This window comes from Thalassophryne amazonica, chromosome 18, assembly GCF_902500255.1.
Source record: "Thalassophryne amazonica chromosome 18, fThaAma1.1, whole genome shotgun sequence".
Classification (NCBI taxonomy): domain Eukaryota; kingdom Metazoa; phylum Chordata; class Actinopteri; order Batrachoidiformes; family Batrachoididae; genus Thalassophryne; species Thalassophryne amazonica.
The window spans coordinates 43,906,444-43,927,850 of NC_047120.1; the positions used below are offsets into that span (position 1 = coordinate 43,906,444).

A 21,407-nucleotide genomic window follows, 5' to 3' on the forward strand; every position below is an offset into this window, starting at 1 on the left:
TCATAATTTATGATGATGTAACTCGTGTTAATGAACTTCTTTGATTTTAGCCACATGTGAGTGAATTAATTTGTTTTCCCAAGACATATGGAAAACACAAATAATGGCCTAAAATGTATCCTTGTAGCCATTACAACTGTGACTGTGTTTTCAACAAACACAAGCAACACCTGAGAACAACTGCAATTAGTATTATGATTAAAAATGATTTTAGTCAGTGCCAAACCTTTCCAAATGCCAATGTGCAATTTAATGATGAAATACATGAAATTCAACACTGCGTTTACATATACTGATAGTGATTTAAAGGGGTCATCTTATACATCTTTTCAAGACACTAATATAGGTTAACCAGTCCTCTTCCTTCAAACATGATGCCTGGCATTCACGCCAAAGAATTCAGTCTTTGTCTTGTCAGAATTTTGTTTCTCATGGTCTGAGAGTCCTTCTGGTGCCTTTTGGCAAACTCCAGGCAGGCTGCCATGTGCCTTCTACTATAGGAGTGGCTACTGTCTGGCCACTCTACCATAAAGGCCTGATTGGTGGATTGCTGCAGAGATGGTTGTCCTTCTGGAAGGTTCTCCTCACTCCATAGAGGAATGCTGGAGCTCTGACCCAGTGACCATCGGGCTCTCTGTAACTTCCCTGATTAAGGCCCTTCTCCCCCCATCGCTGAGTTTAGACGGGTGGCAACTCTAGGAAGTGTCCTGGTGGATCTGAACGTCTTCCATTTACAGATGATGGAGGCCACGGTGCTCACTGTCGACCTTCAAAGCAACAGAAATGTTTCTGTACCCTTCCCCAGATTTGTGCCTTGAGACAATCCTGTCTGAGGTTTTCAGACAATTTCTTTGACATTATACTTGGTTTATGCTCTGACATGCACTGTCAACTGTGGGACCTTATATGTAGACGAGTGTGTGGCTTTCCAAATCATGTTCAGTCTACTGAATTTACCCTAGGCGGACAATAATTAAGCCGTAGAAACACCTCAAGGATGATCAGTAGAAACAAGATGCACCTGAGCTCAATTTTGAGCTTCATGGCAAAGGCTGTGAATACTTATGTACGTGGGATTTCTTTGTTGTTATTTTTTTAAAAACATTTTAAAAATCTCAATAAAGTTTGTTTCACATTGTTATTATGGGGTATTGTGTGTAGTATTTTGATGAAAAAAAATTTTTCATTCATTTTGGAATAAGGCTGTAACATAAAAAATTGTGGAAAAAGTGCAGCGTTGTGAATATTTTCCAGATGCACTGTATAGACTTATGTGATTTAGATGTTTTTCGCCCTCTTCCTGATGCATTTTGGGACAGATGCACTTACCTCTGGTGCAACATAAAATACAGAAAATATGGTGCGATCACAAAATACAACATGCATATTTGCTACTTTTTGAAAAAGAGGTAAATCTATATTATAAGATAAAAAGTTACTGAGGCACAACCAAGTTCGCAGTAATGATGAAAATTTTTGAAAGACAAACCGCCATTTGGAAAAGTTAGAGGAACAAATTAAACTTTTGAATGACAGACATCCTGAAACACCACTTTTCCACATTCACAGTTTAGAGTTTGATCTAAATCCATTATAATTACCAGGTTTTGTTAAAATGACTTTTTTCCTTCTGATAGTCTAACCAATAAACAAACACAAGTGGAAACACGAACTCTGCAGAAGAGGTAAATAATGTTTTTATAAGCTTACAAGTTGGTGTGAGGTACGACAGCGTTTTAGGCCACATTGAGGTTTTTTTTTTTAGACTTTGAGAATAAAGTCATAATATTTTGAGAATAAAGTTGTAATTTTATGAGAAAAAAACAATTTTTATGAGAAAAACTCATAAAATTACAATAAAGTCCTAATATTACGAGAATAAAGTCGTATTTTATGAGAAAAAACTTGCAATATTACGAGAATAAAGTTGTATTTATATGAGAAGCAATAACCCTGCCAGTTCCAGCCATCTCCTCCTCCTCCAGAAAAGAGGCGATTTCCGGAGCTACTAATCGCCGGAACTGCAGGCGAAGTCCGTGTGGTTCCTCCTCCGGAACACACATATTTTGTTGCATATTCTTTTCAAAGTTCTGATACTAACGATAATGTGGTGCAAATGGGCCAAAAGATGAAGTACTGAAGTACAACTTAAAGCGCGCCACAGATCTCATTTTGAGATGCAGAGGTTTTCTTTCATAAAAGTGCATCTTTATTCTCATAAAATTACGAGTTTATTTTCATAATATTACAAGTTTATTCTCGTAATATTATGACTTTACTCACTTTTTCTCATAAAATTATTAAAATTATGGTTAGGATTGGGGGTAGGAGTCGGGTTATAGTGCAGCGGATAACTGAAAAAAAATGCTTCAAATGGTGATGCAAGCACCAAATTTGGCACACATGCTCCTTAGACATTACTCTTTTAAAAATGCCGGGTACCCACGTGAACTTTCAATAGACGGCCAAGAAGGGGTCAATTGAATTATTACACAGGGGTCAAAATTTAAAAATGTTCCAATCATATCGAAAGGTATTCCATATTATTTGTCTGATCATAAAGATTCCAAACAGGTATAGTTTGGACTATCTGTGAATGAATGGTCTGGAGTTATGGGGTAAAAACAGCAAGAACACTGAGAAAGGTCAATTTCAGTTTGTACAGGGGTCAAAAGTTAAAGTTGCTCCAATTTTGGTAAAAAGTGGTGCAAATTACTGGTTGAGTTAATAGGATTAATAAATGGAATAGTTTTGACTGTGTTGCATGCTTGGTTTACAAAGTAAAGGTTAAACAATATCAGCATCCATTGGATTCTATGACATGTGACATATGCTACCCTGTAACATGATAACTAAGCATGACACATGATGCAAACTATTCCTTTTTAAAACCGTATTCACCCAACTAATAATTTGCATCACTTTTTACCAAAATTGGAGCAACTTTAACTTTTGACCCCTGTACAAATTGAAATTGACCTTTGTCACTGTTCTTGCTGTTTTTACCCCATAACTCCGGAACATTCATTCACAGATAGTCCAAACTATACCTTTTTGGAATCTTTATGATCAGACAAATAATATGGAATACCTTTCAATATGATTGGAGCATTTTTAAATTCTGACCCCTGTGTAATACTTCAATTGACCCCTTCTTGGCCGCCTATTGAAAGTTCACGTGGGTACCCAGCATTTTTAAAAGAGTAATGTCTAAGGAGTATGTGTGCCAAATTTGGTGCTTGCATCACCATTTGAAGGATCCCTCAGTAAATATTCACTTATCTGCTGCACTATTAGTAATAGTGAGTTAAAAAAATACCCCGTCATGAAAACTGGAATCATTTCGTGACGGGAGCACAAAAAAATAAACGTAAGACTGGGCTGAAAATTACGCCTTTATTCTCGTAATATTATGACTTTATTCTTGAAGTCTAAAAAAAAAAAAACCTCAGTGTGACCCTAAAACGGTGTCATAGTAAGGGCAGATGAAGAAGATGAGGTGATGACATAAAGACTTTAAAGCATAAATTATGAGAAGGAAAGAGGAACAAACTGACGCTGGAGGAACGCAGTAAAGTTATGATGGATGCACCATGGCCGCTCCGAATGACGATGAAGGAAACGAGTGCATGATAAATACGTGAAGAACAAGACAGAGAGAGGGATCGGTGTGACTCCATTTACTGTACGTGCACAAACAGATACCAGACGTGAAGAAGAGAGGAAATGAGTGAAGGAAATGAGGGACGCAAAGATGACAGGGGAAGGAATGACAGTCATTTTGCACCAGGAAATGACCCAGTAACAACAGACAAAAAGGAAAGGAAAAAAAATATAAAGGTTTGGAAGGAAAAAAAAGGACAAAGGAGTGGAGATTAGAAGAGGGAATATCAGCACCGAGGTGTTAGAGGACGATAAAGGACAAAAAAAAAAAAAAAGCGACATAGAGACTGTGCAGAGATTAAACCCGAGGAAGAGATAAGGAAGAGCAAGTGAGGGAGAGGGTGCGACGGAATTTTAGAAGATGGGAGTGAGAGGAAGAGAGTACGGCTTGAGGGTGAAAAAGAGGAGTGGCTCACTGAGCGAGAGAGGAAATAAAAGAAAATGGAAAGCATGATTAAAAAGACTGTTCCTGGATCTATACAAGCATTAATAAAAAGGCTAATGCACGACCACGCCGCTCTGTTTCTCCTCTCTCATGCGTGCTTAGCTAGCGGCTACACGGCGCGGATAGTATCTGCCCTTAATAACAGGCACAGCTTTTCATTTCAGAGTTCATTCCCTTCATTTCTGCAGAAGAATGTGGCCCCTCTGTTCCTCTCTCTCGGCTTCATGAATTATAAATACCCCATTACAACGTGTTGAGCCGCTCTCCCGGCCCCTGTGGCACATTCACATTGGCGTACGGCGCTGCAGACAAAACTAATCAACGACATCATCATTAGGCGCAATAATGGACAGACGACCAGCACAGATTGGTTTATTTTGCCAGAACCCGTGGCTGCAGGCTTCCGCGTGAACTCGGCCTGATGCTTCAGGATCTACTGCAACCAAACGCACCCCGGTTCAGGTAATAGTTTAACCTAATCCAGATGATGTCGCGGGTTGATAACAATGCCTCAATCTCCTTGTCTTCAGATTGCAACTGGTCTTCCAGCTCGCGTCCTCGCTACACTGAACCAGGAAATGGCTGGCCAAGGCGGGCCTCTGACTGGAGGTTTCTGGAGATGAGGCGAATGCCAGCTGGCACCGAGCAGCAGCCAGACAGCCAAGCTCACACACATCTGACGACAACACAACGCGATCACACACAGGCTTCAGTCTCTGGTTTCACATGCACATCTGTGCACGCCAGTGTGTGCACATGTGAGGAAGATACTATTTGAGAAGGAGAGCGGCTCACTTTAAGCAGATCCTTGGAAAAATCTTGACCGTCGTTCAGACCTTCTAGGTTGCCAATGAACTGTGTGCATGACATCCTCTTGCTGACGTTCTGAAAAAGAAAAATTTACAATTTGGAAGTGTTACATATACTACAGTGCAAAGAGTATTGTGCAAAAGTTGTAATGTGTCTAAAACCTTTGGATAAAAAAGAAACAGCAGAGAGACGATATTGTGATCACTTTTTCCACCTTTAAAACTGTTCAATTTCATTTAGGTGGCCTTTTGGTATTTAAACACACACACACATTTTATTATTCAGCTTTGTGTGTGCCTGTGCATGTGTACACACACACACACACACACACACACACACACACACACACACACACACACACACACACACACACACACACACACACACACACACACACATATATATATATATAATACAAATAATGGATGGTAAGGAGTCCAACATAGAGAAATATTGGATGAAGAAAAGTTATATTGGACGAGGCGTAAGAATATTTCTCTATGTTGGACGACTTGCCATCCAACAATTGTTATGTTCTCCACCCCCCTCCCAAATTAAGCAAACAACAAAGAATCAAGTACATTAGATCAATTTATTTTGTTGTGAACAGCATATGATTGATTCTGATGCGATGAATGCTTCTAAAACGTCAGTAGCGTGCTTGTCTACCTTCTTAGTGTTTTTGCCATCCTTGGAGTTCAATATTTCCACCAGTTCCTCCTCTGTGAACACAGCAAACCTCGCTGGCAGACAATTTTCTGCTGTTGTTGACATGTGTGTTGCCATTTTTTCAACCAGCGTCAGTCAGCTAGTTCCTGACCTTCGTACGCCATGCTCTGATTGGCCAGCTGTTGGCAGTAAGCTCTAACGCTATTGGTCAGTGGGAACCGATCCAATATAACTTTTGGTCCTAGCCTTTTTGGATCCTTTTGGATCCAATATATATATATATATATATATATATATATATATATATATATATATATATATATATATATATATATATATATATTATTTGACCGGTGCTTTGCATGTCACATGACATTATTCGTTCCATTTGTGTTGCATTGCATTTAGAGTGCAGTTTCGTTACATTTAGTGTGCAAATTTGGTTCCATACGTTTGGTACAACTGCACGCTGTGCAAGCACACACACACACACACACACACACACACACACACACAACAAATCCACTGCGCTGTATGCTCTCTGGAGGCACGAAGAGCTGTTAGGAGGAACTTAGAATGAAAAGCTGGACTAATTTCTGACGTGATTTTATTCGCTGCACTGAGGAAGTACACGAAGTTGGTGCACGGCATCGTGACAACATCGCCAGAATTATTTTTAGACTCATATTTAAACTTCGTGTTGGATTGTTGATGTCAGAGCAGCAGTGATGCACCAAAGTTGAACAAATGTCTGATGTGAATTTTAGCTGGAGTGAGGAATTACACAAACTCTTTTTCTTTTATATATATATATATATATATATATATATATATATATGCACACTCTTGTCACCCCAGATTTTGTGATACCATCATGAAATGTGTTATATTTTCGTGATGTATCACAAAATGATTTTGATTAAAATATAGGTATATACATAATATCCGGAACTAATAGATTAAATCACTTTTCATGATGCCATCACGAACTTGCTGTGAGATCGGGTTGGTTATTACTTATTATTTATAAAAACAAAAAACAATGCTTTTTTTTTTTTTTTTTACAACTGAAAGACCTTTTGGTTGAATCTCTTGCCTCCAGTGACAGACGTTTGTACAACCACATTTAATTTCTGTTGTGTTTTATCTATAATTTCTAAATCAGATGTATCTTGGATGGAAATGTTGGAAACTGAATTCAGGGCAAAGAATTTAACAGTTAAAATGTAAGATTTGGCCTAAATTAAGAGTGACCTCTGCAGCATTTGAGAAAATGTAAAGAACTTTTAATGCAACTGATACCGTGATGGCCTGTAGTAACGAAGTGGTATCACCTATGAAGAGAATATCACCTTCTTAATCAGAATCAATTTATTGCCAAGTAAGATCCAACATACAACCCCAATTCAAATGAATTTTCCTTTTATTTTTATTGTTGTTTATTCACCAATGACACCAGATCAACCCTAATTCTAATGAAGTTGGGATGTTGTGTAAAATGTAAATAAAAACAGAATACAATGATTCACAAATCCTCTTCAACCTATATTCAATTGAATACACCACAAAGACAAGATATTTAATGTTCAAACTGATAAAATTGTTTTTGTGCAAATATTTGCTCATTTTGAAATGGATACCTGCAACAGCTTTCCTTCTAACAACACTCAATAAGCATTTGGGAACTGAGGACACTAACTGTTGAAACTTTGTAGGTGGAATTCTTTCCCATTCTTGCTTGATGTACAACTTCAGTTGTTCAACAGTCCGGGGTCTCCGTTGTTGTATTTTGCGCTTCATAATGCGCCACACATTTTCAGTGGGCGACAGGTCTGGACTACAGGCAGGCCAGTCTAGTACCTGCACTTTTTTACTATGAAGCCACACTGTTGTAACACGTGCAGAATGTGGCTTGGCATTGTCTTGCTGAAATAAGCAGGGACGTCCCTGAAAAAGACGTTGCTTAGATGGCAGCATGTGTTGCTCCAAAACCTGGATGTACCTTTCAGTATTGATGGTGCCATCACAGATGTGTAAGTTGCCCATGTCATGGACACTAACACACCCCCATACCATCACAGATGCTGGCCTTTGAACTTTGTGCTGGTAACAATCTGGATGATCTTTCGTCCATGATTTACAAAAACAATTTGAAACGTGGACTCATCCGACCACAGCACACTTTTCCACTTTGCATCTGTCCATTTCAAATGAGCTCGGTCCCAGAGAAGGCAGCGGCGTTTCTGGATGTTGTTGATGTATGGCTTTCGCTTTGCATGGTAGAGTTTTAACTTGCACTTGTAGATGTAGCGACGAAATGTGTTAACTGACAATGGTTTTCTGAAGTGTTCTTGAGCCCACGCAGTAAGATCCTTTGCACAATGATGTTAGTTTTTAATGCAGTGCCGCCTGAGGGATCGAAGGTCACGGGCATTCAATGTTGGTTTTCATCCTTCCCGCTTATGTATAGAAAGTTCTCCAGATTCTCTGAATCTTCTGATTATATTATGGACTGGAGATGATGGAATCCCTAAATTCTTTGCAACTGAACATTGAGAAACATTGTTGTACTATTTTTTCACACAGTTGTTCACAAAGTGGTGATCCTCACCCCATCTTTGCTTATGAACAGCTGAGCCTTTTGGAGATGCTCCTTTTATACCCAATCATGACACTCACCTGTTTCCAAGTAGGTGTTCTTTGAGCATTCATCAACTTTCCCAGTCTTTTGTTGCCACGTCCCAACTTTTTTGAAACGTGTTGCAGGCATCATTTCAATACAAGCAAATACTTGCACAAAAATAATAAAATGTATCAGTCTGAACATTAAATATCTTGTCTTTGTGGTGTACTCAATTAAATATAGGTTGAAGAGGATTTGCAAATCATTGCATTCTGTTTTTATTTACATTTTACACAACATCCCAACTTCATTAGAATTAGGGTTGATCTGGTGTCATTGGTGAATAAACAACAATAAAAATAAAAGGAAAAAAAAACTTCTGTAAGAAGTAATTCGTAAACAACAATAAAAATAAGAGGAAAAATACTTCTGTAAGAAGTGAAGGAGTCAAACAGGCAAAATTATGTTCACTGACAAATAAGTGGAATGGGGCTGTGCAAGGGCATGTAGATGTACAGTACCTTTCAGTGCAGGGATGATCAATTTGTACTTTGTGGGAGTGGGGGGGAGCAGGGTAAATGGTGGTGTCTGGCATTATTTATAAGTCTAGCTGCAGACAGAAAGAAGCTGTTTTTGTGTCTTGAGGTTTTAGTCTTGATGGACCTCAGCCGTCTGCCAGAGGGGAGAGTAACAAAACGTTTGTGTGCTCTGTGAGATGGACTATTAAAGGACTATTCTTCACACGAATAATTAAGATTTTTTTTAAAAAACATTTTTAGATTGTGAGCTGTCTTATGCCTCCAAGGCAAATACAGTACATATGCAAATACAACAAACAATTTGCAGTGAAGTGTTTAGACTGAATACAAATTCCTTAAATGCTGCAGATAAAGTTTTGCAGAATACTGTTAAAGTCTTATAATATTCCCTAAAAAGTAATCTAATATTATCATATATATGGCTGTTCTTCATGAAAGCTCTTCACCATAATCCACGCATCATTTAAATGTCAATATTGACAAAGACGAAAAGCTCTGATGATGATGTGTACCGGTCAGCGCTGCACCTTTGAAGACGCGGACAAAAATGATTGAAGTGATTTCGACAAGAGATAAAACATGAAAAGTGTTACATTTATATTTTTATCTGCTTTGCTGCTCCCTAAAAGTCACCACTAGAGTCGCTTTCATTAATCATTCATCCACAGAACTGTAGTAGCACAGAGCATCTTTCCAGCAGCACAGATTTGTGAAGAACTATAAAAGTTGGAGATTAATGATGACAAAAGAAGCTCAGCAGACAGCCTTGGATCAGCTAATGAACCACACAGGTCTTATACAAGTATTTTCTAAAATGTTAATCAGAGGGTATTTAAGGTAAAGGTGGATTTATAAAACTTTTAGTTTCTTTTTGCCTGATTTTATTGCAGCATCTCTACAGAAACAGCAGCTGCAGCATGCTCATCTACGCATGCTCATAGCGGTTCAATACTCACTTCACCATGCAGATCAGTGTTTAGCAGCATAAGGGCACAGGTCAGCGTGTGAGCTGCATCTAATGGACAAAAAAAAAAATGGTCTCTTTGCAGTTATGATATTCACATTTGCAGTGGTGGGCACAGTTCCATTAATCCGTTGACCGCTAATTCATGAAGCTAACTTTTTCGTTACCGGATTACCTTTTCGGCTAACTTTGAAAACCATCAGCGGACCAATTAGCTTCCACAAATTTAGTTCCGCTAACTTTCAGTCCGTTAACATTTTTTTTTTTTGCTGGTAAAGTGAGTAAAGTTTAACGGTCAAAAATGTTTGTAAACCCTAAAAATCAAACATATTAGTTCCTGTTTATGAACAGGAACTGATGTGGTGTTTATGAACGAAACATGGGTGAGCCGTTAGTTCCGCTAATGTTTATAAATGTTTATAAATATAACGTACAGTTAAACTGTGATTACTGATATTGATATACAACCCCTGGCAAAAATGATGGAATCACCGGCCTCGGAGGATGTTCATTCAGTTGTTTAATTTTGTAGAAAAAAAGCAGATCACAGACATGACACAAAACTAAAGTAATTTCAAATGGCAACTTTCTGGCTTTAAGAAACACTATAAGAAATCAAGAAAAAAAGATTGTGGCAGTCAGTAACGGTTACTTTTTTAGACCAAGCAGAGGAAAAAAATATGGACTCACTCAATTCTGAGGAATAAATTATGGAATCACCCTGTAAATTTTCATCCCCAAAACTAACACCTGCATCAAATCACATCTGCTTGTTAGTCTGCATCTAAAAAGGAGTGATCACACCTTGGAGAGCTGTTGCAACAGAATGAACATCCTCCGAGGCCGGTGATTCCATAATTTTTGCCAGGGGTTGTAAATGATAACAGTGTTTGGGGTTTTATTTTTTGTGCATTCATATGTTTACGAACGCAACATAGGTGAGATGTTCCTGTAACAGTTTATAAATACAATTGTATGTAAAAGTTTGGGCACCCCTGATGATTTCCATGATTTTCCTTTATAAATCATTGGTTGTTTGGATCAGCAATTTCAGTTAAATATATCATACAGCAGACGAACACAGTGATATTTGAGAAGTGAAATGAAGTTTATAGGATTTACAAAAAGTGTGCAATAATTCTTTAAACAAAATTAGGCAGGTGCATAAATTTGGACACACCAACAGAAAAAATACATCAATATTTAGTAGATCCTCCATTTGCAGAAATAGCCTCTAAACACTTCCTATAGCTTTCAATGAGAGTCTGGATTCTGGCTGAAGGTATTTTGGACCATTCTTCTTTACAAAACATCTCAGGTTTGTTGGTTTCTGAGCATGGACAGCCCGCTTAAAATCACACCACAGACTTTCAATAATATTCAGGTCTGGGGACTGAGATGCCCATTTCAGAAAGTTGTACTTGTTCCTCTGCATGAATGCCTCAGTAGATTTTGAGCAGTGTTTAGGGTCGTTGTCTTGTTGAAAGATCCAGCACCGGCACAACTTCAACTTTGTCACTGATTCAAGTACATGGTTCTCATCTGCTGATATTGATTGGAATCCATGTGACCCTCAACTTTAACAAGATTCCCAGTACCTGCACTGGCCACAGCATACTTTACCTGTTTGTAGCGTGTAAGCAGAAAAGGCTTCCTCTGCATTACAGCATCATATAGCATCTCTTTGTCCAAAGTGCACTGTATAGTTGAACAATGCACAGAGATGCTGTCTGCAGCAAGATCATGTTGTAGGTCTTTGGAGCAGGTCTGTGGGTTGACAATGACTGCTATCACCATCCTTCGCTTCAGCTTATCTGAGATTTTTCATGGCCTGCCACTTCGGGCCTTAACTAGTACTGTGGCTACGGTCTTCCATTTCCTCACTATGTTCCTCACAGTGGAAACTGACGGCTGAAATCTCTGAGATAGCTTTTTGTATCCTTCCCCTAAACCATGATGTTGAACAAACCAATTTTTTATTCCAATAATTAGTGATAAATGTATGCAAATCAATAAAATGACAAGGGTGCCCAAATTTATGCACCTGCCCAATTTTGTTTAAATAATTATTGCACACTTGCTGTAAATACTAGAAACTTCATTTCACTTCTCAAATATCAGTGTGTTCATCTGCTATATGATATATTTAACTGAAATTTCTGATCCAGGCAACCAATGATTTGTAAAAGAAAATCATGAAAATTATTTTTCGTGCATCTGTTTTGTGTTTGTGAATGCAGTACGGGTGAGCCGTAGCTCTGTTAATGGTTCATAAATATATAATAGAGAGATAAACTGTGACTTCTCATACTGCGATTTACTGCTTTCAACAAAGATGATGACAGTGTTTGCGGTTTTATTTTTTATTTATTTATTTTTGTGCATTTATTTTGTGTTTCTGATCCTGCAGCCCTACCAGCACCTTGAAACTGGCTTATCAGTAACCGACAATGTAATCCGATGTGGCCGCGACCGAGTCAGTACTAAAAGTTAGCGGTTAGAGGTAACTTCTGCTAAATTTTTTAGCAGCTTATCGGTTTAGCATTATAAAAGTTAATTTTTCAGTTAGCAGATTAATGGTTATCAAAGATAACTTTTCGGTTAGCTGTGCCCACCACTGCACATTTGCATGAAATTTGCAAATCTGGATTGCAGAAACGTAAGTTTTCCTTTACCTTCTGATGGCATGATTTTTGAGTTGCAGTCAAAATAGCGCCTAGAAAAGTGTGACAGTACTCGCTCCCTCTCTTGAGTCTCTCCCATCAGGGCAAACTGCCTGAGGAAAGTCCTGCAGGTACAAACACAGAAACGGTAAGTGGCTCAATGCAAAATACATAATTCATTGTAGATAAACACAACTTATTTTCACTATTTAATTCTTTTAATTCCTTCACTATGGGCAAAGCTGACTACAACACTAAAAATATAGCGTACGAGGTCTGTGAGAAAAGTATCCAACCTTTTTATTTTATGCAAAAAATATATGGATTTGATTCATATGTTTTTACGTCAGCCAAGCTTGAACCTTCATGCGCATGCGTGAGTTTTTCCATGCCTGTTGGTTGCGTCATTCGCCTGTGGGAAGGCTCTGAGTGAGCACTGGTCCACCCCTCTCGTCGTTGTTTCATTGCGAGGAAATGGCGGAATGATTTGGGCTTTTTTTCCATCAGAATTTTTTCAGAAACTGTTAGAGACAAGCAGCTGGAAACCATTCGAAAAATCTATCTGGCTTTCGGTGAAAATTTTGGCTGATGTCCAGCTCTTGTGATAACCAGAGAAAGTGCACACGATGGTCCCGGCTCCACAGAGCCATCCGTTTAGAAATGATCCGGTGGTTTGTGGCTCTCGATGGCGGCACGGAGCGCGGCACGCCGAGCGTCCTTAAAGCTGTAGTAACACTCCTTATTCTCTGTGAAGCCCATAAAATTTTCACCAGATTTCACTTTTAACAAGAGATTTTGTCATGGAAAGCCGCGCGGAGGCTTTGCGCGTCATGACCGATTCGCTGATGAAGCGAGACAAAGGAACACCTCTGTTTCGGAGTGTTAGAGGACAAGTTGGGACATGTCCAGCTCTCCACAATTTCTCTTATACTCACTCGACTGGTAAGCACTGAAAGCCAAGATAGGCTTGTCCCAACTTGTCCTCTAACCGGAAAATGGCTGATGTCCACCTCTTGTGATAACCAGAGAAAGAGCACACGACGGTCTCGTATCCACAGAGCCATCAGCTTAGAAATGGTCCAGTGGTTTGTGCCGCGACGTCGCAGCTCGGAGCGCGGCGCACCGACCATCCTTTAAGGGGTCCTTAAAGCTGTAGTTAAAGTCCTTATTCTCTGTGAAGCCCGTAAAATTTTCACCAAAAGCCAGATAACTTTTTCGAATGGTTTCCAGGTGCCAGTCTCTAACAGCTTCTGAAAAAATTCTGATGGAAAAAAGTCCTTTTCATTCCGCCATTTCCAGACAATGAAAATCCGACGAGGGGGCGGGACCACTCTTTCCTAAGGCGTGCTCACAGGCGAATGACGTCACCGACAGGTGTGGAAAAACTCACGCATGCGCACGAGAGTTCAAGCATGTCTGACGTAAAAACATATGAATGAAATCCATATAGTTTTTAAAAAAAATAAAAAGGACCGTTACTTTATGGACACACCACGTATACAATTATAGACTTTTGATGAGGTGTACCCGTGATTATGGTCAGGATGGGGTTCACCGAGGCCTTGGCCCCATCCAAGGTCTGCATAATCATAGCTACACCGAAATTAAAAGTCTATAACTGTTTTATTATATGGTAAATAAGAAAATTGGGAGTTTGTCAAACATACTAAAATTGAGAAATCAATCTCAAGTTTCAGCTCTTTATTATTACTGTCATACTGCACCAACAGGTCCAAAATACTTCATGAGCACAATCTCTAAAGCCCCTTTCACACCGGGGCTGCCTCGAAGCTTCCTGTGGTGTCATGACGATGCAGAAATGTCTGCGTCAGGTGCGCGCAGCAGGGGGCAGAGAGGAGGTGAGAACGCAGCCTGCAGGTTTCTCTGCACAGAGGAATCAGAGTGCAGTTTGGCTGTAGACAGACTGTGCACTCTGATTTATCTTCTAGTTTATATTTGTGCTGAGCTGCAGGTCTGCGCTCTGAGTTCTGTTATAGTTTATCTTTCCTACTTTGACCGCAAGATGCACATGCGAGATGCGCGTGCGCACGCGTGCGAATGAACTGTCTGTGAGTGGAGATGTCTCAGTTCAGTGGCGGCGCCAGGAAATTTTTGTTGGGGGAGCTGAGGGGGGGGGGGGGGGGGAGCTGGGGTAAAAGTTGGAGGGGCTCCACAAAATGTCGTTGAAATGAACAATGTATAGTAAATTGATTTATAAATACCAAGGTATATGTTTTAGTCACCCGTGCTCCTCTAAAATGTGGTATCAGTGCACACACACATCACTTAGAATAACTGCAAGTTCAGTAAACTTGCACATAGGTATACAAAGTGAATTCGTTGAAATGGTGCTCAAGACAATGCATGGAATCAACCTTACAAAAATCGTCTATGTCAAATATTTATTGCCAATTAACACCGAGGTCATAACCATTCGATAAAAGTAAGTTAAAGATATAGCCTGAGAAACTTAGTTGTAAACAATATACAAAAAAGTGATTCTTTATGAAGTTTGTATACAATCTAGCCCAAATATTCTTTGATTTGTACACCTGCTTTGTGATCCACAAACACAAATTTCTGATTTGTAACTTGTGTGGGTTTTTACAAATAAACGTTTATTTGCAAAACTGAAAATTCTGTTTGTGAAGGGTGATTCAGCATTGGTGGATCACCGAACACACACATTCATCACTATGCTCAGTTACATAATATTGAGACATTCTCAGCGCAAAACTGCAGTTGATATCCACAAATATGTCAGTCGTTATTTACATTATTGGCAGAATTATTGGGGGGCTGAGGGGGAGCTTGGCTCATTATTGGGGGGCTTAAGCCCCCCCAAGCCCCCCCTTGGTGCCGCCACTGCTGGAGTTATACTTGATGTGGACATGTCCTGTCAATCAGTCTGTGAGCAGGACTTTTATGGACTGTGTTTAAACACATTTATGAGAGAAGACCGAGGAGCTGCTGCAGCCAGCAGCGTTTTTTTTTCTGTGCCCTTAGTTTTTACTGCATTGTGTACACGACATCGTCATGACAACGCACCATGCAACTCGAAGCGGGCCAAAGTAGGCGTTGTATCACGTTATCTGATTGGTCGTTATCGATAGAAGGCGTCGCTCGATTGGCTAGCACTATGCTGCACGCGAGGTGTACTTGGCTCCACCAGCGGTCAACTCGGCATGTGGTACAGCTCAGAAAGTGGCGAATGGGCCAATCAGAAGTTGGCAAAATCACATACCATATAATAATCTTAGTTATTCATGCCATATCATTTAATTCATTAAAATGATGCCCTGCATTTATAATGAAGATCTTCCAGGCATGTCCAACTGGGAGGAGGCTAAGGTGAAGACCCAGGACACACTGGAAGGATTATATTCCCCAAATATTTTGTGAATACTTTGGGATCCCCCAGGAAGAGTTAGAGGAATTGGCCAAGGTTATGGAAATGCTGGATGAGCTGCTTGGTCTACAGCCACCATGGCCCGGACTTGGATCAGTGGCAGAAAAACAAATGAATGCCGTATATTCAGATTTTATTGAAACAATTTTTAGTATGTTGTAAGAAAATACTGAATATCAATATGCCCCCTTCACGTAACTATTAATTTACTAAATTACTACATTAGCAAATGCCATCATGCTAGCTAGCCATGCAAATTACCTAATTTGATGTAAAAAAAAATCTGCCCCACTGAAGTATGTGCTGTTTGAAAAACAGACTGATATAATTTGTAATGTAGTGTAACATAATGGATATTCCAAATATGTTCTCTTAATTTAATTGTTAGTTTATCTATCTAAAAGCTATGCGAACCCAGTCACTACAGTTGTTCTCCAGGCTCTCTTGCTTAGCTGCTGTAGCTTAGCTACTGTAGCTAACATGTAGCAAGTTTGAAAAAAGTGAATGTTATCTTGCTACAGGTTATTCATATATGTACTTTGAACTTTCACGTGAAATGTAACAAACTGTATGATTAACTCCAAATTCACAACCTAAACCCCTCCCATTGCAATAGAAGCGAATAAAAGTTTGGTTCTAGCACTAATGAACAACTGAAAGCATCAAAGGATATTGTTGAAAATGATAATAAAAGAGAATGACACTTCCAGGTTCCTTCCTTCCAACTGTTAACTTGTTTATGCAAGAAATTAAAAAAAACATTTGAATAATTTATATCTCTGTCCAACTCTTTGTAATTGAACCCTGAGCATGTGCTGATACAGTTCACACTTTTATTTGTTTAATTATTTTTAAAATATGTAACAAGTAAAATCAGATGAATCTTTCATGACTTTTCCTAAGTTTTATAGTCCACTGGAAAAAAAAAAAAAACAGATTAAGTGCATAATAATAAGTACTACAGAAACATTTTTGTACAAGGTGTAATACAAAAACTAACCTCTAGAGAGCAGTAAATGTATCCCAATGTAAATGTATTATGAAAGAAGACCTCTCATAAATGTAGTCAAAGCTACTATGCTGATAGAATGTTTTAAATAAGTGCAAATAATAATAATAATAATAATAATAATAATAATCTTCTTCTTTGTCTTTCGGCTGTTCCCGTTAGGGGTCGCCACAGCAGATCAATCGTTTCCATCTCACCCTGTCCTCTGTATCTTCCTCTGTCACACCAACCACCTGCATGTCCTCTCTCAGCACATCCATGAACCTCCTCTTTGGTCTCCCTCTTCTCCTCCTGCCTGGTGGCTCCATCCTCAGCATCCTTCTTCCTATATACCCTGGGTCCCTCCTCTGCACATGTCCAAACCATCTCAATCTCGCCTCTCTGACTTTGTCTCCAAACCGTCCTACCTGAGCTGTCCCTCTGATATGTTCATTCCTAATCTTGTCCATTCTTGTCACTCCCAAAGAGAATCTCAACATCTTCAGCTCTGCCACCTCGAGCTCTGCCTCCTGTCTTTTTGTTAGTGCCACTGTCTCTAAACCATACAACATAGCTGGTCTCACTACTGTTTTGTAAACTTTCCCCTTCACTCTTGCTGATATTCTTCGGTCACAAATCACTCCTGCCACCTTTCTCCACCCACTCCACCCTGCCTGCACTCTCTTCTTCACCTCTCTACCACACTCTCCATTACTTTGAACAGTTGACCCCAAATATTTAAACTTATCTACTTTCACCACTTCTACTCCTTGTAACTGCACTATTCCACTGGGCTCCCTCTCATTCACACACATGTACTCAGTCTTGCTTCTACTGACTTTCATTCCCCTTCTCTCCAAAGCATATCTCCACTTCTCCAGACTAGACTCAACTTGCTCTCTACTCTCACTACAGATCACAATGTCATCTGCAAACATCATAGTCCATGGGGACTCCTGTCTGATCTCATCTGTCAACCTGTCCATCACCACTGCAAACAAGAAAGGACTCAGAGCTGATCCTTTGTGTAATCCCACCTCCACCTTGAATGAGTCTGTCATTCCGACTGCGCATCTCACCGCTGTCACACTATTTTTGTACATGTCCTGCACTACCCTAACATACTTCTCTGCCACTCCAGACTTCCTCATACAATGCCACAACTCTTCTCTTGGCACCCTATCATAAGCTTTTTCCAAGTCCACAAACACACAATGTAACTCTTTCTGTCCTTCTCTGTACTTTTCCAACAGTATTCTCAGAGCAAACATTGCATCTGTAGTGCTCTTTCTCGGCATGAAACCATATTGCTGCTCACAGATCTTCACCTGTTTTCTAAGCCTAGCTTCTACTACTCTTTCCCATAACTTCATGCTGTGGCTGATCAGCTTTATGCCTCTGTAGTTACTGCAGCTCTGCACATCACCCTTGTTCTTGAAAATAGGAACCAGCACACTTCGTCTCCACTCCTCAGGCATCCTCTCACTTTCCAAGATTTTATTAAACAATCTGGTTAGAAACTCCTAGACATTTCCATGCCTCCATTGGAATGTCATCTGGACCAACTGCCTTTCCACCCTTCATCCTCTTCATAGCAGCCCTCACTTCTTCCTTGCTAATCTCTTTTACTTCCTGATTTACTCTCACCACATCATCCAGCCTTTTCTCTCGGTCATTTTCTTTATTCATCAACTCTTCAAAATATTCCCTCCACCTTCTCAGCACACACTCCTCACTTGTCAGCACATTACCATGTGCATCTTTTACCACCCTTACCCTGCTGCACATCCTTTCCAGCGCTGTCCCTTTGTCTGGCCAATCGGTACAAGTCCTTTTCTCCTTCCTTACTATTCAACTTCTTGTACAGCTCGCAATATGCCTTTTCCTTTGCTTTTGCCACTTCTCTTCTCGCCTTACGCCGCATCTCCTTGTACTCCTGTCTACTTTCTTCATCTCTCCGACTATCCCAAAACTTTTTCGCCAACCTCTTTCTCCTTATGCTTTCCTGGACCTCTTCATTCCACCACCAAGTCTATGTAACACAATTTTTGTTCCTGGCTTCTAAGTGTTATATTTCAACTGCTTATGTCTAAAGTCTATGGAAAAATGACTACATTCAGCACAAACTTTGATTTTATTTTTTTTTAACGTTCTAGAAAGTTCTAAAAGTTTCTTGAAATTCCTAGATAATTCTGTAAACTTCTAGAAAATTCTGGACAGTTCTATCAGTTAAAGAATATTCTAGAAGACTACTCAGTAGTAGGGAAGGCGAATCGAGAATATTCTTGAAAACAGACAAATTTCAAAATATCATTGTCCTGATCACAGAAGCAAAGTTTCTGTGGAATAACAGCTATTTTCTATTTATTTAAGGCATAACAGGTTAGGAAAACACACTGTGTACCCAGGAACAAAACAAAAATAAAAATTAGTTACATAGTGTAATAATAATAATAATAATAATAATAATGAAAATATCCTATTCGAACTAAACCGATCTCTATTGTGGTGAACAAATCCTGCAGAAAATGTGACTGTCTTGGAAATATAGTGCAGCAAAAGATCACATATTTAAAAATATATGAACACATGCATCTTAAAAATCATTCAACAAGTTGTTTCATGCATATTATGTGTGCTTACCGCAATGCTTGGTCAAGACCAAGACCAGAGAAGTTGAAGAAACTGAGGTACTCCTCTGCTACCATACGGCTAAAGTCATTACTACAGAGAGAGAGAGAGATACAGAAAAACATGGGCAGAATGTTAGCAAAATGGAGAGTGACAGAAAGAAAGGTAGACAGAGATAAAGAGCCAGAAAGGTAGAGGGATAGGGAGAGCATAAAAAGATAGTGATGAGAGTAAGAGATAAAGCAAGACAAAGAAATTGAGAGAAGGCAAGAGAAACGGAGAGACAGAGTTAGATGATAGAGATAGGAAATTAGATAAAGTGGCAGATAAAGAAGGGTTAAAGAAAGCAATCGAAACAAAGTAATAAAGAGACAGAAAGATACAGTGATGGAGAAGGAGAGAAAGAGATGGATAGACAGCACATTAATGATAACAATAGAGAAAAAGATAGAAAGAGACAGATAGGAGAGATACAAGATAGATAGTTGAAGAATCAATACAGAAAGAAAAAACAAAGAGACAAAAGATAACCAAATTATTTCCGTGATTTTAAAAAGACACATAATCACTCAAACAGTGAGACGTGTTCTTTGTCTCCGTTTGGGTTGTCTGCTGTGATACAGTTGAGAAGCAGACTGGAGTCCAAAAAGAAGAAGAAGAAGAAGAAAAAAAGGGAAATTCCCATGGTGCACCTGTTTGAGACTGGGCAAAACCCTTTAATCCGACATTCTTTCTCATCAGCTGACTGGCAGCAGCGCAAGAGTGTAGATGTACAAAAACAAACCCCATATAGACATAAAGTACGGAGGCAGATAGTGAACAGAAAACATACGACGTGTGTATTAACTCTACTAAGAGATCAGCACTCATGAAATAGACATAAAATACAAATGGAATCTACAGATTTATTTCAGTAGCGCACACACGCACGGCACTATGTTTCTCTTCAAACACAGGAGAACCATTTATTAGCTCACTTCTTGCTCAGGTGGCGAGCCACATCAGACTTCCTGAAGCCATCCAGGTTGTAGAGCCGTTTGGCGAGGCGTCTGGCGGCTGCCACATCGCCACGGTGACTACCGTTAGTCAGGGTTTCACTGCTTCCCAGACCCAGTCGCTCAGTGAGGTCCTGGTCCAGCTCCGAGTCACTCGCTAGCCGGGCCTTATCTCTGCTTTAGACATAACAGAGCGGACAGAAAGAGCAAATGAATGGATGGATGAAAATTAAAGAATAAAACTGTCGATGGCTGATGCTGAGACCCTGATTCATGCATTTGTTTCTTCTAGATTGGACTAATGCAATGTTCAATTTTCTGGTTTACCACAGTCCAGCATTAGGGCTCTCCAATTGGTTCAAAATGCTGCTGCCAGATTTTTGACAGGAAGCAGAAAGTTTGACCACATTACACTCATTCTGGTGTCTCTTCACTGGCTTCCTGTCCCTGTGAGATTAGATTTTAAGGTTCTGCTGCTAACCTATAAAATTATTCATGGACTGGCACCTCCCTACTTAGCTGACATACTTAAACCCTACGTACTGGCCTGGGCTCTGCGTTATCTGGTGCAGGACTACTTTGTGTCCCTACGGTGAATAAAAAGTCTGCGGATCACAGAGCTTTCTCTTATCGTGCCCCTGTCCTGTGGAATGATCTCCATGCATCAATAAAACAGTCAGATTCTGGAGAGACTTTCAAGTCCAGACTTAAGACGCACTTATTTTCCCTTTCGTGTGGCTAGCATACTGGCATAGTATGTTTCAATGCTTTTTACTCTTTTAAATGAATTTTATTAGGAAACAGAGCGGGCCGTGGCCTCAACTTTATCTAAATTCTGGGTCTTTTAGTGAAGCTTAGGGCTCGTGGCCGGCGATCACCTTAGTATTTCTTCTGTTTTTCTTGTTGCTTAATGCTGTCAAATTATACTGTATTTGTTGTCTTTCTGATGCTTGATTCTGTTTTTTCTCTTTGTTTGAAGTGCAGCTCCATCCATGCAACCCTCCCGCC

The 21,407-nt window shown here is 39.6% G+C and overlaps 1 protein-coding gene across 3 annotated transcripts in view; it reads right to left on the reverse strand.

Moving 5' to 3' along the window:
• Positions 1–21,407, reverse strand: part of LOC117531381 (PH and SEC7 domain-containing protein 1-like) — a 153,072-nt gene that overhangs the window by 55,321 nt on the left and 76,344 nt on the right. For all 3 annotated transcript variants that reach the window (XM_034194470.1, XM_034194472.1, XM_034194471.1), the window contains 5 exons: positions 20,382–20,576; positions 19,417–19,497; positions 12,389–12,501; positions 9,706–9,764; positions 4,904–4,993 (listed from right to left, as the gene is read on the reverse strand). In XM_034194470.1, coding sequence (XP_034050361.1) covers positions 4,904–4,993; positions 9,706–9,764; positions 12,389–12,501; positions 19,417–19,497; positions 20,382–20,576 — 538 coding nt within the window. The remainder of the gene's footprint in view (positions 1–4,903; positions 4,994–9,705; positions 9,765–12,388; positions 12,502–19,416; positions 19,498–20,381; positions 20,577–21,407) is intronic.